Source organism: Malania oleifera, chromosome 7 (assembly GCF_029873635.1).
Source record: "Malania oleifera isolate guangnan ecotype guangnan chromosome 7, ASM2987363v1, whole genome shotgun sequence".
Taxonomy (NCBI): domain Eukaryota; kingdom Viridiplantae; phylum Streptophyta; class Magnoliopsida; order Santalales; family Ximeniaceae; genus Malania; species Malania oleifera.
In genome coordinates this window covers 101,229,472-101,244,156 of record NC_080423.1, presented here as the reverse complement: position 1 = coordinate 101,244,156, position 14,685 = coordinate 101,229,472, and the positions used below count along the sequence as shown (strand labels likewise).

Here is a 14,685-nt window from a genome sequence, read left to right as displayed (position 1 = left end):
TAATGACCAGGCCCATTTTTCTGAATGCTGTTTTCAAAGCCCAGGAGCCTGGTGCTATAGTTCATGGGTCTCATCAACATTATAACAAGGGCCATGGGGGCTTATTTTAGGGGAAATCTATGCAGTAGAGAATGCCAAGAAGATTTAAGGGATAAATGTGAGGACGATGGGTGTCTTGGTTTGAGAAGGGAAAATTCTCTCGAAGAAACAAAGGGGGGAATCTCTCGGGTGCATCGGGAAATTCAATCAGCTGGAGAACAGATTAGGAGTCTTAATAATGGTTCGTGTCAAGAGATATATATTTCTGGGAATTTTAATGAAAATGAAAGTAAGATGGCTGTGGTTTCAAAGGTATGCAAGCGTCGCAGCAAGGAAGGAGGGGAAAGATAAGAAAAATATGCTTGTAATCAATTGTATGAATTCAAACTCATGAGGAGGAAATTTTTTTAAAATAATAGATGATGCTGGGAATTTTTATGTTGAGGAATCTCAAAACTGGACTAAGGTTGATATATGGATAAAAGTTTGAATCAAATTCAGAGGGAGAAAAAATGGGAGTATGTCTCAGAAAAGGATGGTGAATTTGATAGTGAGTTTTCTTGTGATAGTGGTTTATTATTGGAAGAGATTCATGAAAATATGGAATATGGGTCCAACTCTTCGGATGCGTTGGGTGATATTTCTTATAGGCTCCCTTCTCTGCTTGAAGGTTTAGTGGATGTTTTAATCTTTGAGGAGGGGGAGTTGGGTGAGACTTTGGTTGTGAGTAGTCAGTGTAAGGATGGCATATTTCCTCTTCCTATGGGGAAGTTTAGTGAGCAGAATGTTGCTGTGAGTAATCAGTGTAAGGATTTGGATGGTACTGCCTACTCCTGTGGTGAAGATTAGTGAGCAGGATGTTGCTGTTCAAAATCTTTTGGATAGAATGGGATTGTGGATGGCTGATCATGCAAGGAATGAAATTTGACTGGATGGAGCTAAGAATAAATCAAATAAAGGTCGGCGGGAATTAGCAAGGCATCAAAGCTCTATCAATTATGAAGGGAATGGATTAAAGAGGTTTTATTTATTTATTTTTTTTATTTTTATTTTTTAATAATTAGGGTTGATTTGGTTTTTTGTTTGTTTGTTTTTTATTTATTTTTCTAGGTTTTTATTTATTTTTTGTTTTTTTTCCCGGCTTGGAAGATCTCTTGCCCTCGCCTAGCTTGTAACTTTCTCTATTCTCTTTCTTAATATATTTCTTTTGCTATATGAAAAAAAATCTTCCATGCTGGCTGTCTTATTTGTATACTGTGGATCACATACATGTACTTGCTGCTGCTTCTCATGCAGTTGTATTTCGGTGACATTCCCTTGGTGTCCTTTAATGAATTTATCCTTTTTACTGATTAAAAGAAGTGTGATGTTTGTCTTCTTTGATGGATCTTTAATATATAAAGAAGATTGGTCATCTCGTTTAATCAAAGATACATTTAGTAAAGGCTTGGGCCTCAGATGGTAAGCTAAAGCTGCAGATTATACTCAACTTAGGTCCTAAAGTTAGAGCCTGATTTGTTGAACTCAAACTAGACCTTACTTGGCTCTCCTACATGGAAGGCTTGAAGAGTCAACCTCAACTCATCTTTATACTCATCTTTCTATGTACTTGTTTGTTGTAAAATTCCACCAGGTGCCCTGGTTTCATATATTTTTTTTTTTATGCTTCAATGTTTTCTTACTTGTTAATATTTCTCATCTCATTTCTTTTTCTTGTTCAGTTTCATTTTGATTTGTTATATTTAATTAAAATGTGATGTGCAGCTGGGAAAATTTTCAACCAGTGGGTGGTCTTCTTCCCCAGCCCGAGTGGACTGCATGGGACCAGACTGTTGAGTATTGTGCTTTTGCCTATCAACATTACGTAGTAATATCTTCGTTACGTCCTCAGTTTAGGTACTTGGGAGATGTTGCAATTCCCTATGCAACTGGTGCTGTTTGGCATCGGCGACAGCTGTTTGTTGCTACACCAACTACGATTGAGTAAGATTAATCCATACCTTAGCTTTATCTCCTTAATGAATCAGATTTTTAATGCTTGTATTTCTCGTTCAGCAAAGTTGTAGTTGACTTATGGGGTTTAGTGTGAGATTATAATTGAGGATGAAGAAATAAGTAAAGGAGTAAGAAGAAGAGGGAGGAGGGGCATAGCTGAATCTATATATAGATCTATCCTTATGTTATCATTCCTAGCAAATAAATGGCTATTGTCTGAACTGTCATTGTCAAATTGCTACATAAATCTGGGCAAAGGATGTGGCCTAGAGCTTGGTTCATCCCAGATTTCAAATTTTGTGTTCTCTTTAAGGCTCAACCTTTATATGTGCCTTGAACTGAAACAGTGAAATGTCAAACTTAAGCAGATGCAGTGCTAAATGGAAGGGAATAATAATGTATGTTAGAATTTATTAATTAGGAACTGAACTTGTAAGCTATGCCATTATTGCAAAAAACATAGTTAAAAAGAATTAAAGAAGGAAAAGACGGGCCATAGATTATTGAAATTGTGTTTTAATCTCTGAGAACTTGCTGTCTAGTTCTCCGTTGTTGGAATTTAGCATTTGTTTCCATATGATGTAGAAACTGGACGTTGGCATGGCATATTTTAGATAAAAAACATAATTCTGTAATCATAAAAAATATGGTTATGTTGAAAGTGGTTGCTTTTTTGAAATTTAATAAATTAAAATGTAGAAATTGTTTTAAACATTAGGAAATCTTCAAATATTTCTAAATCTTTTGACTGAAGCTTCTGACCAAATTGTTAGAATTTTTGTTTAATCGCCATGGCAAAAATCAATCATGGCCAGTCTAGTGAGTTCTACAACTTCTGAACAGTGGTGAAATGAACCTAAGGTAAGTGACATTCAGCTGTAGTCTTTAGTTCTGAAACTCTGTTCGTGCAATGCTATATTTTTCTGTCAAATTATTAATGAGATAGCTAGTAAATTGAAATACATGTGAAACATCAACAGTCATTAAATGGTTAGTTGAGTATTTTACTCTGTTTAAGTTAGGTACGAAGAGTTGAGAATCATTTAAAACACAAACCAGACCCTGGTTTGATATCTGTATGAGGAAGTAGGCTTCTCCTTAAAGCTTCTCTAACCCACTTATCCACCCAACCTTCCTCCCTTGCCTAACACCATAAGCAATTATCTTTTTCATTTTACTAAAACATTGTTGATTGTCCTTTGGCCTTTCTAAATTATCTCTTTGTCATGTTATCTTCTTCAGATGTGTTTTTGTGGATGCTGGAGTTGCACCTATTGATATAGAAACAAGAAAGATGAAAGAAGAGATGAGATTGAAAGAGGCACAGGCAAAGTCTGTTGCTGAGCATGGAGAGCTAGCTTTAATCGCTGTTGATGGTCCAACAACTGTTAAGCATGAACGGATAACACTGAGGCCCCCAATGCTACAGGTTGAAATATTAATTTTTTTTATCATTTAATTTTTTTTCTGCTCAAAATTCACTGGTTTAGTTTAAAATATCAATTCTAATTTTTTTCCTCTGGCTTTCTGGAGAAGTCTGATACAATTTTATAGGGTTCCAATTATGGTTTCCTGACTAAACCAATTAAAAAAATAGTTTGCTATTACTAAATGCAGTATGAAAACCTTCCTGGAGTAATTTCATACAGAATATAGAAGCCAATGTAAGACCGAAGGATGAAATAGAATTTGTTGTGAATGTAAACACATTTCTATTAGTAACCTGCTGTCATTGTATGAATAAGACTTTCTTCACTTGGATTCTTGGAATGCAGTCTTAAATGGAGTCAATACTACTAATTTGTTTCAGAGGAGAAGACCAAATGCGGTACCGTCTTCTTATGTGTGTGTGCACTTAATTATAGGAAGGGAGACTTGTTCTCATTTTTTGTTTGTTTTGCATGGTCCCTTCTCTCGAGTATGTGATTGATTTCTTTGGGGTTTTTTCTGGGGCACTTGATTTGTCCACCATCTGTTTGGAGAGCCTATGTCTTCTTTTATTTAGGGGTTTTGGAAGGAGGGAGGCTATTTGGATGAGTGGGGTCTTTGCGCTTCATTGGTGTATTTGGTTTGAGTGAATGCCAGAATCTTCAAGAGTTTTATTTCTCTGGTTAATTGTTTTGGAGCAGGGTGGTTTTTCTTGTGTCATTTTGGTGTTTGACAAATGGTTTTTTATGCCATTGATTTTTTTTTTGGGGGATAAACAAACAAAATAAAAATTATAGGTAAATTAAGGAATGGAGTACAACATGGAGAACAAGGCATTCTCCAACAGCACCAGGAAAATGACAAAAGAAAAGGGAAAAAAATGAAGAAAAATATCCACAGTTCAATGCTAGTGAAGCAACACAATCCAATCTAGCTGTCTGTTGTCTAGGGGAACACCCTTAAAAGAACCATTTGCATGACACCAAATCTTTGATGTTTTATCCTTATGATGTAATTGCATTTCCTTGTCCATGCCTTTTTTTTTCTTTTTGTTTGGAGGATGCCTTATGCTTCTTTATGTATATTTCTTCTTTCTTGTTTTAATAATATTCTTTGCTTATTAAAATAAATAAAAAACTAAATAAATAACAATTAAAACAAACTTCTTGCAGCCAGGAATAATCAGCATTCTAAAATTTAGAAGCATCTAAGACCTCAGTTTTTTAAACTTTCAATTTTCTTTACCAGATCATGCAACTGTACTTCCTCCCATTTCAGTCATTGAGCTTGTATAAGTATGATAAATTTGATCCTTGTTTCCAGATCCATTAATGAAAATAATGGCACTTAGGTAGCAGGCTAGCAGATAATGGACTCGTTATTTAATTCTATCGCAATCCTGCACATTTATTCATTTACATATTCTATTTTAGTCATTAAATTTTTAATTTTTTTTTTGGTAAGTGATAAATATTTTTCAAAAGATATATCTATTGTCGCCTATACTCATGGTTATCTCATTCTATCAAAAGCTCATATTCACAATTCACAGTCAGATCACCACCAATAAATGTGCAAGTTGTCCATCTCTAGTGCAAGTTGTATAGAACACACACCAAGTGTGTACTTCAAGCAATTTAGTAAAGCATTAAAAATATAAATTTATTGTAGGATCTTACAATCTATCACTTTGTTTTTGGGTCTGAACATACAATCCTACCGTGATCACAGTCGTAGCAATTTTATATTCTATATATGATCTTGATTGTTTGGTAAGCTAGGATTATATGACTGCTTGATTGTACATTTACAACTTCTCCATAGCTATCAGCCTATCTTTACCACTGCTCGATGTCAACTTGTTTTCTGTGATTGCTGGATACATGGATTTCCATTAAATGTGTCAATACCATCTTCGATCATCTTAAGAGACGTTCCCAAGCAAGTCCTGTGGCCAATTATTAAACCCAAGAAACAAACTCACTCTTGTCCATTACGCCTTCAAAATAAAATTACCATTCTCTACCAATCATGGAATCATTTGGGTGTCCATCAACCATCATTATTGCATAGTTGAGAAGCACTACCAAGTACCATCACTGTTGCTCAATATTGGTTCTGCAATTTCTAGGGTTTAATGAGCCCAAATGTGATTAAAGGACGAAGCACACGTGGTGCTTGCTTTTTTTCTCTGCTCATGTTTAGTGGGCTCCTGGGAGCCACATTGTTTACAGGTAAATGATATTTTAGTCTTTAACTTGTGTTTATTATATAAAACAGGATTTTGGTATGGATTTCCTTTTTTCTTTATTTCATCGTCGACTTTAATGCTTAAATATATTTTGCATTTTATTATTTGCTTTCTGACCATTCTTGGACACCACTAGGTCCGTTATGCATTCATAAATAGCCATTAAAAGTGGCCAAGAACACCACTCTATCCCATAATGAACATGGACAAGTTAAGCGCCCCTTAAAAGTTCTTGCCTTCCTCTCATGACAGAGTCCAATGATAGCCAAAACTGCTCTGTTCCATAAAACACAGCTCTTTCTGCCTGAACCAAAATCCCAATAACCCACTAGCAAGAGATCCCTTATGTTCCAGGCTCCACCAAAGCTTCATCGAGATGAGAGCATTCAAAAGATATAATGCCACTTTACAATGGAAAAAAGTGAGCATTCGTTTCATTGGAGTCGCCACGCATCAAGCACTGTTGGGACTGAGAGATATGTAGGGCCTTCTTATCTGTACCATGTCATGTATATTAATCTTGTCCTGTCTCATTGTCCAGATGAAGGTCTGAATCCTTGAAGGAACCTTAGCCTTCCAAATGATATGGGTAGTTTGCTATGCTTCATAAGCAACATTTAATGGAATGCACGAAATTGTTTTAAGCAAAATCTTCTTTTTATTTTATTTTTTTAGAACATCTTACACTCTTCGTTGCATCTCTTTTCTATTCTTGACAAAATTTATTTTCTATACAAGGTTTTCAAAAAATTTAATGACGGGAGAAAAACAATTGAAATTTCCGACGTGTGCAGGATTAAGAACAATGACCATTAAAATAACTCATTCTAATGTTTTATTAACAGATTGTGATGGAAATGCCTGATTGATAAACTTGAAGAGGTTCATAACTGAAATGGGAAAATTTGATATACTTAAGAGGTTGACGACTGAAATGGGAAAAATTAAACTTTCATGAAATACATTTGAGGTGCAAGTTCAGTGACTTCTGGAATAATGTACCTGCCTAGAAGTGTAGAGAACATGAACATGAATAAGCGTTTCGATCTGGATTGATTGTGCACTCATAAAAAATGATGCAATTGCCTGACTAATTCTTATCTCGCTGTTTTATTATGCATGAGAAACATTTTCAGTTTTTTTTGGATGAACTAATTTTTTCCATTTTTGAATCATATCATTTATCTGACTAATGAAACAATGCCTCTGGTTTATGTATATATTGTTTATACATATTTATATATGTGTGTGTGTGTGTGTGTGTATAGATATGAAATCTTAGTTGAATCTTTTATTTTCTGTCAGGTAGTGAGGTTAGCTTCTTTTCAGCATGCTCCTTCTGTGCCACCATTTTTGACATTGCCCAAACAGTCTAAAGTTGATGGGGATGATTCAGCAATAATGAAAGAGTTCGAAGAAAGAAAAGTTAATGAAGTCGCTGTTGGTGGTGGAGGGGTGTCAGTTGCAGTTACTCGTTTTCCTTCTGAGCAGAAACGTCCAGTGGGACCTCTTGTTGTGGTGGGAGTTAGAGATGGAGTTCTTTGGCTGATAGATAGGTAATTGATGTCTTGACTATGTTTCAAGAATCTTGTGGTAAATATTAATAAGCTCGTTCCCCCACAGCCTCATAGTTAGAATCTTATGATTCTTGATTCGATTCATATGATTTGTATCAACTCCACACCAAATCAATTCGAATCTTACTAAAGAATCTAAAACCTACTGATTCATTGCCGAATCTATCGATTCACATGATTCTAGACCTATCATATCCTGACAAACCTGACTAGTTTAAAGCCCCCAAAATAACATTTCTTTCTTTTTTCTTGCTTTTGTTTTTACACTAATACCTTCCATTCTTTGTCTATGATAATTTTTGTGCTAAAAAAGAGAAGAAATAAAATTTCACATCTTGTATTGCCTTCACAAAATCATTCTTTACTCTAGGAGTATACTATTCAGCTATTAAGAAGGGAAAGAACACTCAATGGCTAAGGTGGTACTCATGATCCTTTGTGTTATTAAGATTCAAGAGTTGGTTTTTGTGGTAGTTTGTTAAGTTATTATCATATTTTTCTATTTAGTTTGTGAAAGAACATACATGAAATTTTTTTTTTTTAATTGTTGACAAACACAAAAAGTTCAATTTTTTATTATTTTTTCTTGATTCCTTCACTTAAATAGCATAAAGTTATTTTTTTTAATTAATATTTCTTGACTCTTTCTCTTAGTTTTCATTTGCTTAGGGAAAGTACACACATGAAACATGGTTGTTTTAATTTTCAAAATTTGTGTACTTTACCATTTTTCTTGTTGTTTATATATCAATATATGCACATCATTTAAAATTGATTTTGGAAATTGTACCAAATCTTACTATTTGATTGAATTCTATATGGATCAGAATGTTGGGCGATGAAGAAAAAAAATCCAAAAAGTAAAAATTGCCAAGATAAGAATGCTTAGATGGATAAGTGGTATAACACCGAATGATAAATTAAAGAATGAACATATTTGTGGTAAGTTAGGTGCAACTCCTATAGAAGGTAAGATAAAGGAGAGACGACTCATATGGTATGGACACTTGCAACGTAGGCTGCAAAGTTAGGTGTAGCTCCTATCGAAGGTAAGATAAGGAAGAGACGACTCATATGGTATGGACACTTGCAACGTAGGCCGCATAGTGCGCCAGTGAGGAAAAGTGAGTTAGTTATCGTGGGGGACAATAGAAGGGGTAGGGGTAGACCTAAAATAACTTGGAAGGAGATAGTGAGTAAGGATTTAATAGCCCTGAATCTATCAAAAGAAATGGTTCATGATCGCATAAATTGACGGAAAAGGATTCATATAGCCGACCCTACCTAGTGGGACTTAAGGCTTGGTTTTTTTGTTGTTGTTGTTGATTTGAATCTTGATTTGACAACTATGCACACTCCACAGTTCTCCCAAAAAAAATAAAAAGCAGAAAACTGAAAAAAATAAAGAAAAAAAAAACCTTTGCTATCTATTGGAAGGGTACTCTATTCCCATGGATAGGAAGTTTGACATCTTTTATTTTCTGTACAAACAACGTTTCCAAAACAAGTTGTCCCCAAGGGCTGGTGGGTTGGGACAGGGAGATAATAAAGTTCAAAATCTAAACCCCCCCACCTCCCACCTCCCACCCCCCGCCCCCCTCCGCCCCCCCGCCAAAAACCAACTTTCAACCTTAACCGTGTCTAGTTCTTAATTCATCCTATTGCTCTTCAATGCACATGGTCAAATCATCTTAATCAGTTTATTGTTTCCATTCCTGTCGTTTCACATATACTCATCTTTTCCATGTTTTCATCTTTTGCCCCCTTTTCTTGCCATTGTCCATATTTCAATTATGCTCATCTGGTGAACTGTTATTTCTTAAAATCCCATCATTTTGTTCTCTATAGATGTCTCTTTCCCTTCAATTATGTAGGTTCAAACTAGTTGAACATCGTTCTAGTATTGTGTTTGTTTTGATGGCTTGGCTAGGCTAAGCATTCTTCCCCTATGTTCTATTGCAGCAAAGGTGTGGGTTAGTACCGGCAGACGGAGGGCCTTAGTCCATTTACATGGTATAAGACTGGCTGGTCCTTACCCATGGGCTAGCAGTGGCAAAGCATGAAAAGGATTAGAGTTCTTTCGTTTTCTTTTAATTTTTACATATTATTTTTTTTATTAAGGGTATTTTGGTCTTTTGAACGATTTGCTTGTTCTTTATAAATAATATAACTATCCAAACATGGGGAAAGGATGACCATCATAGCAGTCCAGTCCAGTGCTACCCAGTTCAGTCCAGTCCAGTCATAAACCATCGCCAGCGAAAGAAATGCACCCTAAATTCACTCCTTCCTATCATTCATCCCAGTCTAATTGTATTGCATAAATCCTCTCATTCATTCTTTACATGTGATCAAGCCTAGGTAATGAGATTAAACACATATTGTTTTTAGCCGTTGTCAGTCTTAAAAATAGTCATTGCTCTTTTGAGTTTAAAAGTAATGCACTCCATATAAATTATTCTTGGTCCTATTTATTTTAAATCCTATTTACATAAAAAAATTTCTTTATAATTCTTAATTAGATTGCCACTCCGGTTTTATCAATTAAAACTGTGTCATCAGCAACTGACCTGCCCTATGGACCTATTTCTATTTCCTGTCAACTCATCCACAATAAAGACGAAAGATTGGCTTGAACAATTATTTAAGTTATTTGAAATATGTTTTTATATGTCCTCTTTTCTCGGAATTACTGCAATCTTTTCCAAATATTTATACTATATCCTCTGTCATGACAATAGATTTATATGGAATTTCTTAGTCAATATGACAAGGTCTTTCTCTATCACTCCATATTAAGCACCTGTAAGACTGCTTCTGTCACTTTAAACACTCTAGTCAGATGCCCTGCAAATGGCTTGAGGAAACAAGGGGAATTGGAGTGGAAAGAACATCATATATACCAATAGAGCAAGTGACAGCACTTATTAATGTCCAGGAATATCTTCAAGAAGTTATATGCAATATGCCAGCTGCCTAAATCCCTATGCTACAGCACCCAGACACTACCAAATCAAGGCTAGTTCCAACTGCTGGGTCAGTGCCATTGCAGCAATACAGTATTGGACAAGTGAGCCTAAATTGGCTTACATCTCTCAGCCCCAAAAAAAAACTGGAAGAAAAGAGTAAAACAAGCAAGCCTAAACTTTATTCCAAGTTCTCTCTAGCCTAAATTATATTCCTTCTCTCGTTCTAGGAAGAATTGTGCATACAAGTGAAATCACTGAATGACATCCAAAAACACCATTACCCATATTATTGGTTCATTTTCTTTTTTATGTGTAGATTGCTTTTTTCGTTTTTAATTTTTTGAATTTTTCATTTTATTTATTTATTTATTTAGTTTAATATGGAAATTTAGCCTTGTGTTTTAATCCCAGCACAGGCGCTTGATGGCTTGCATAAATATCTTATTTTCTAATCTACTTATAACTGTCAGTAATATGTCTAGCTTATATGTGATGAAGTAGCAAAAATAAGGAGAAAATCATGATTCTATGACTCGAATTCTATTGCATAGGTACATGTTTGCCCATGCTTTATCACTGAGCCATCCTGGCATCCGCTGCCGATGTCTTGCTGCATATGGAGATGCTGTTAGTGCAGTGAAATGGTATAACTTTTCCCCTTCCTTCGTGGATGTTACCATGATTGTACCTATTCTAAATGGTATTTTCTTGTGCAGGGCAAGTAGGCTGGGCAGAGAACATCATGATGATTTGGCACAGTTTATGCTTGGGATGGGTTACGCCACTGAAGCACTTCATTTGCCTGGAATATCTAAGAGGTATTCTATTCAGAATTACCCTTTAGAATTTCTGTTTCAATCATTGCTTTTCTAGTAACTTGGTGTGTGTAATGAGGAATTTTGACACGTTGGACATCATTAGCCCTATCCATAGTTACCTTGCATTTTAATAGGATGCCAATGTGTCAGGCACCACATATTGTGTTAAACAATAAGACACTTGACCTTTCAAGTTGCAACACGAGTTGGGATTATTCTATAGCTGCTGCAGCTGCCTGTATTTGTTAATTTGGCTGTGGCAAGAAAATTCCAGTTTATGCTGTAGCTTTGAATTTAATAATTTGTTGTTTATGTTTTGCAGATTGGAGTTTGATCTGGCAATGCAGAGCAATGATTTGAAAAGAGCTCTTCAGTGCCTTCTTACAATGAGCAATAGCAGGGACATGGGGCAAGAAAATTCTGGGCTAAATTTAAATGACATTCTTAGTTTAACAGCTAAGAAGGAAAACCTTGTGGATGCTGTCCAAGGAATTGTGAAATTTGCAAAAGAGTTTTTGGATCTTATTGATGCGGCAGATGCTACTGCACAAGTTGACATTGCTCGTGAAGCTCTTAAGAGGTTAGCTGCTGCAGGTTCAATGAAGGGAGCTTTACAAGGTCATCAGTTAAGAGGACTGGCTTTACGCATGGCTAATCATGGAGAATTGACACGGCTAAGTGTATGTTATGTTTAGTTTTTCTTCTGTTGCATTCTTCTTAAACTCTTTGATGCATGTTTTTAAAATTTATTCTTCATATCTTTCATAAAAATCCATTAATTTGTAGATTTAAAGATAAATAAGTTCGTATACATTTAAATAGTTGTATGCCCCTTCCCACCAGGGGGGTTATTTATACGAATCCTTTGTTTGCCATTCTATTTGATCCAGGTAGCATACTCCTAAAGCTGGAGGGATGTCAAATCTTTTCTTACTTCCTTGATCATGTTTTTCAAACTCCTTTATCTCCTATTGGTTTAGACCTTAGTCAAATCACTCTGCCAGCAATATATATATATATATATATATATAGAAACACACACACACACTTGATATTTTAAGTTTCTCACTTAATTTTTTCTGGTTTACGTTGAAAGTGCTTACCCATCTCAAATGCCATTCTTTCTTCTCAAAGTGCTAGTTGTAGCTTGCTGCCATTCTTTCTTCTATAAGTGCTTACACATCTCAAATGCCATTCTTTCTTCTAAAACTGATAGAAGTGCTTACCCAATCATATTATGCATTGATCTTGATATTTGCATCTTAGCAACAATTTTCTATTTGTGTCTGTTATTAGTTTGTCAATATTATAACCCATACAATGTAGCTGGTTTTATATAATTGTCTTGTAAAATTTTATTTTTAAATTTTATAAATACATGGTAATATTTAATCTAATTTGCCTTCAAGAAAGTAGGTGGGTGGAGGAAAAAGCTAGAGAAATCGATATACTAGAAAAGAAAAACATAAGAATGTGGTAGGAATTATTGTAGATAAAAACTTAAAAGATAGTATTGTAGATGTCAAAAGAGTAGGGGATAGAATTATAAAAATCAATATGGTCTTAGGCCAAGAGATAATTAATGTCATTAGTACTTATGCTCCTGAAGTAGGCTAAGTAGAAAACTGTAAGCGAGAGTTTTGGGATGATATGGATAATATTATACAAGGGATATCAATGACTGAGAAAATATTCATAGACACATATTTGAATGGACATGTTGGAAGGGATGATAGAAGTTGTGAGAGTATATATGGAGGATATGGATATGGAGACAAAAATGAGTCTGGGGAGACAATTTTAAACTACATCATGTCATATGATTTTATTGCAATGAAAACTTACTTTAAGAAAAGAAAAAACACTTAATCAAAAGTGGACAAAATAAAAGTTAAATAGATTTTTTCTTAACTAGGAGGGCAAGATCATTTATCATGTAAGGATTGTAAAGTTATCATAGGTGAAAGCTTAATCCCATAACATAGAGTTTTAGTGTTAAATGTATGTATTTTAAAAAATGGAAGAGAAATCATGAAATAAATGTGTGCAAAAGAATTAGGTGCTGGAACCCAAAGGGAGAAAATATAATAAAATTTAAAGATAAATTGATCAAAGATGGTGATTGGACTATAGATAATGGTGTAGATACAAACACTCTTTGGAGTAGGCTAACTAACTCTTTTAAAAAGATAGGAAAATATATTGTAGGTTAATCTAGAGGCAGATTCTTGAATAAATAAAAAGTTGTTAATGAGATTAAGAAGTCCAAAAAACTGTAAAGACAAAAAGAATTTAATATAAAACATGACAAAAATGTAGACGCATGGAAAACTTTGAAAAGTATAAAATGCAAAAAAGGCCGTCAATGAAGCTAAACATAGATCATTTAATAATTTTTATGCTAGATTCGATACAAAAGAAGGGGAAAGAGACATATTTATACTCGCTAGAGTTCGAGAAAGAGTAAGAACATAGGTAATGTAAAATGTATAAAAAGTGGAGATGATATTGTCTTGGTTAGGGAAAAAGACATAAAAGAAAGATGACGAAATTACTTTAGTAAGCTATTTAATGAAAATTAAGTAGAAGACTTAAACTTAGGATTAACAAATGAGGAAAAAGACTAAAAATATGAAATTTATTTGCAAAATTAGAGTTAACGAAGTTAAGTTTGCACTAAAAAAATGAAAAATGGATAATTTATAGGACTAGATAACATCTCTATTGAAGTTTGGAAATGCCTAGGTGATAACGCAATTATATTGTTAACTAATTTATTTAACATGATTATAATAATTAAGAAAATGTCAGATGAATGGAGGGAAATCACTTTAATACCTACAAAATAAAGCGGCTATTCAAAATTATAATAACTATCTTGAAATTAAACTTATGAGTTATACAATGAAACTATGGGAAAGGGTAGTAGAACAAAGATTAAGGTAGAAATGAAGGTATCATCAATTTGGTTTTATGCTTGGGAGATCTACTATAGAAGCTATATATTTTTTAAAAAGATTAATGAAAAAGTTTGGGGAAAAGAAGTGATACTTGTATATGATTTTTATTGACTTAGAGAAAGCGTATGATAGGGTACCTAGGGAAGTTCTAGGGTGGGTCTTAGAAAAAAAAGGTTTAGGTAGGAGGTATATTGATGTCATTAAGGATATGTGCGATGGGATAGTGTTAGGGCTATAGGTGGAGAGACTAGAGAATTTCCAATCATAATAGATGTACATCAAGGATTTGTTTTGAGCCTTTATCTTTTTTGATTTAGTGATTTATGAACTGACTAGGAGTATTCAAAAGAAGGTCTCATGGTGTATGCTGTTTGCAGATGATATTGATGAAACTAGGGTGAAGTAGAATCTTAGTTAGAATTATGGAGAAAAAATTTATAATTTAGAGACTTTAAGATAAGTAGAAATAAAACAGAATATATGAAATGTAATTTCAGTCATAGCAGAAGGAATATTGGAGACAATTAAACTTGATGACGAAGACATCAATAGCGCTAGTAGATTTTGATAGCTTGGATCTATTATGCAAGCTGAAGGTGAAATTGAGGAAGATGTAATGCGTAGAGTTAAAACATGTTGAGTAAAATG

The 14,685-nt window shown here is 34.3% G+C and overlaps 1 protein-coding gene across 1 annotated transcript in view; it reads left to right on the top strand.

Moving 5' to 3' along the window:
- The window catches only part of LOC131160062 (uncharacterized), a 60,146-nt gene that overhangs the window by 42,743 nt on the left and 2,718 nt on the right, over window positions 1-14,685 (top strand). Inside the window, exons 14-19 of the mRNA XM_058115377.1 lie at window positions 1,804-2,022; window positions 3,277-3,463; window positions 7,019-7,269; window positions 10,811-10,903; window positions 10,976-11,077; window positions 11,400-11,757. Coding sequence (XP_057971360.1) covers window positions 1,804-2,022; window positions 3,277-3,463; window positions 7,019-7,269; window positions 10,811-10,903; window positions 10,976-11,077; window positions 11,400-11,757 — 1,210 coding nt within the window. The remainder of the gene's footprint in view (window positions 1-1,803; window positions 2,023-3,276; window positions 3,464-7,018; window positions 7,270-10,810; window positions 10,904-10,975; window positions 11,078-11,399; window positions 11,758-14,685) is intronic.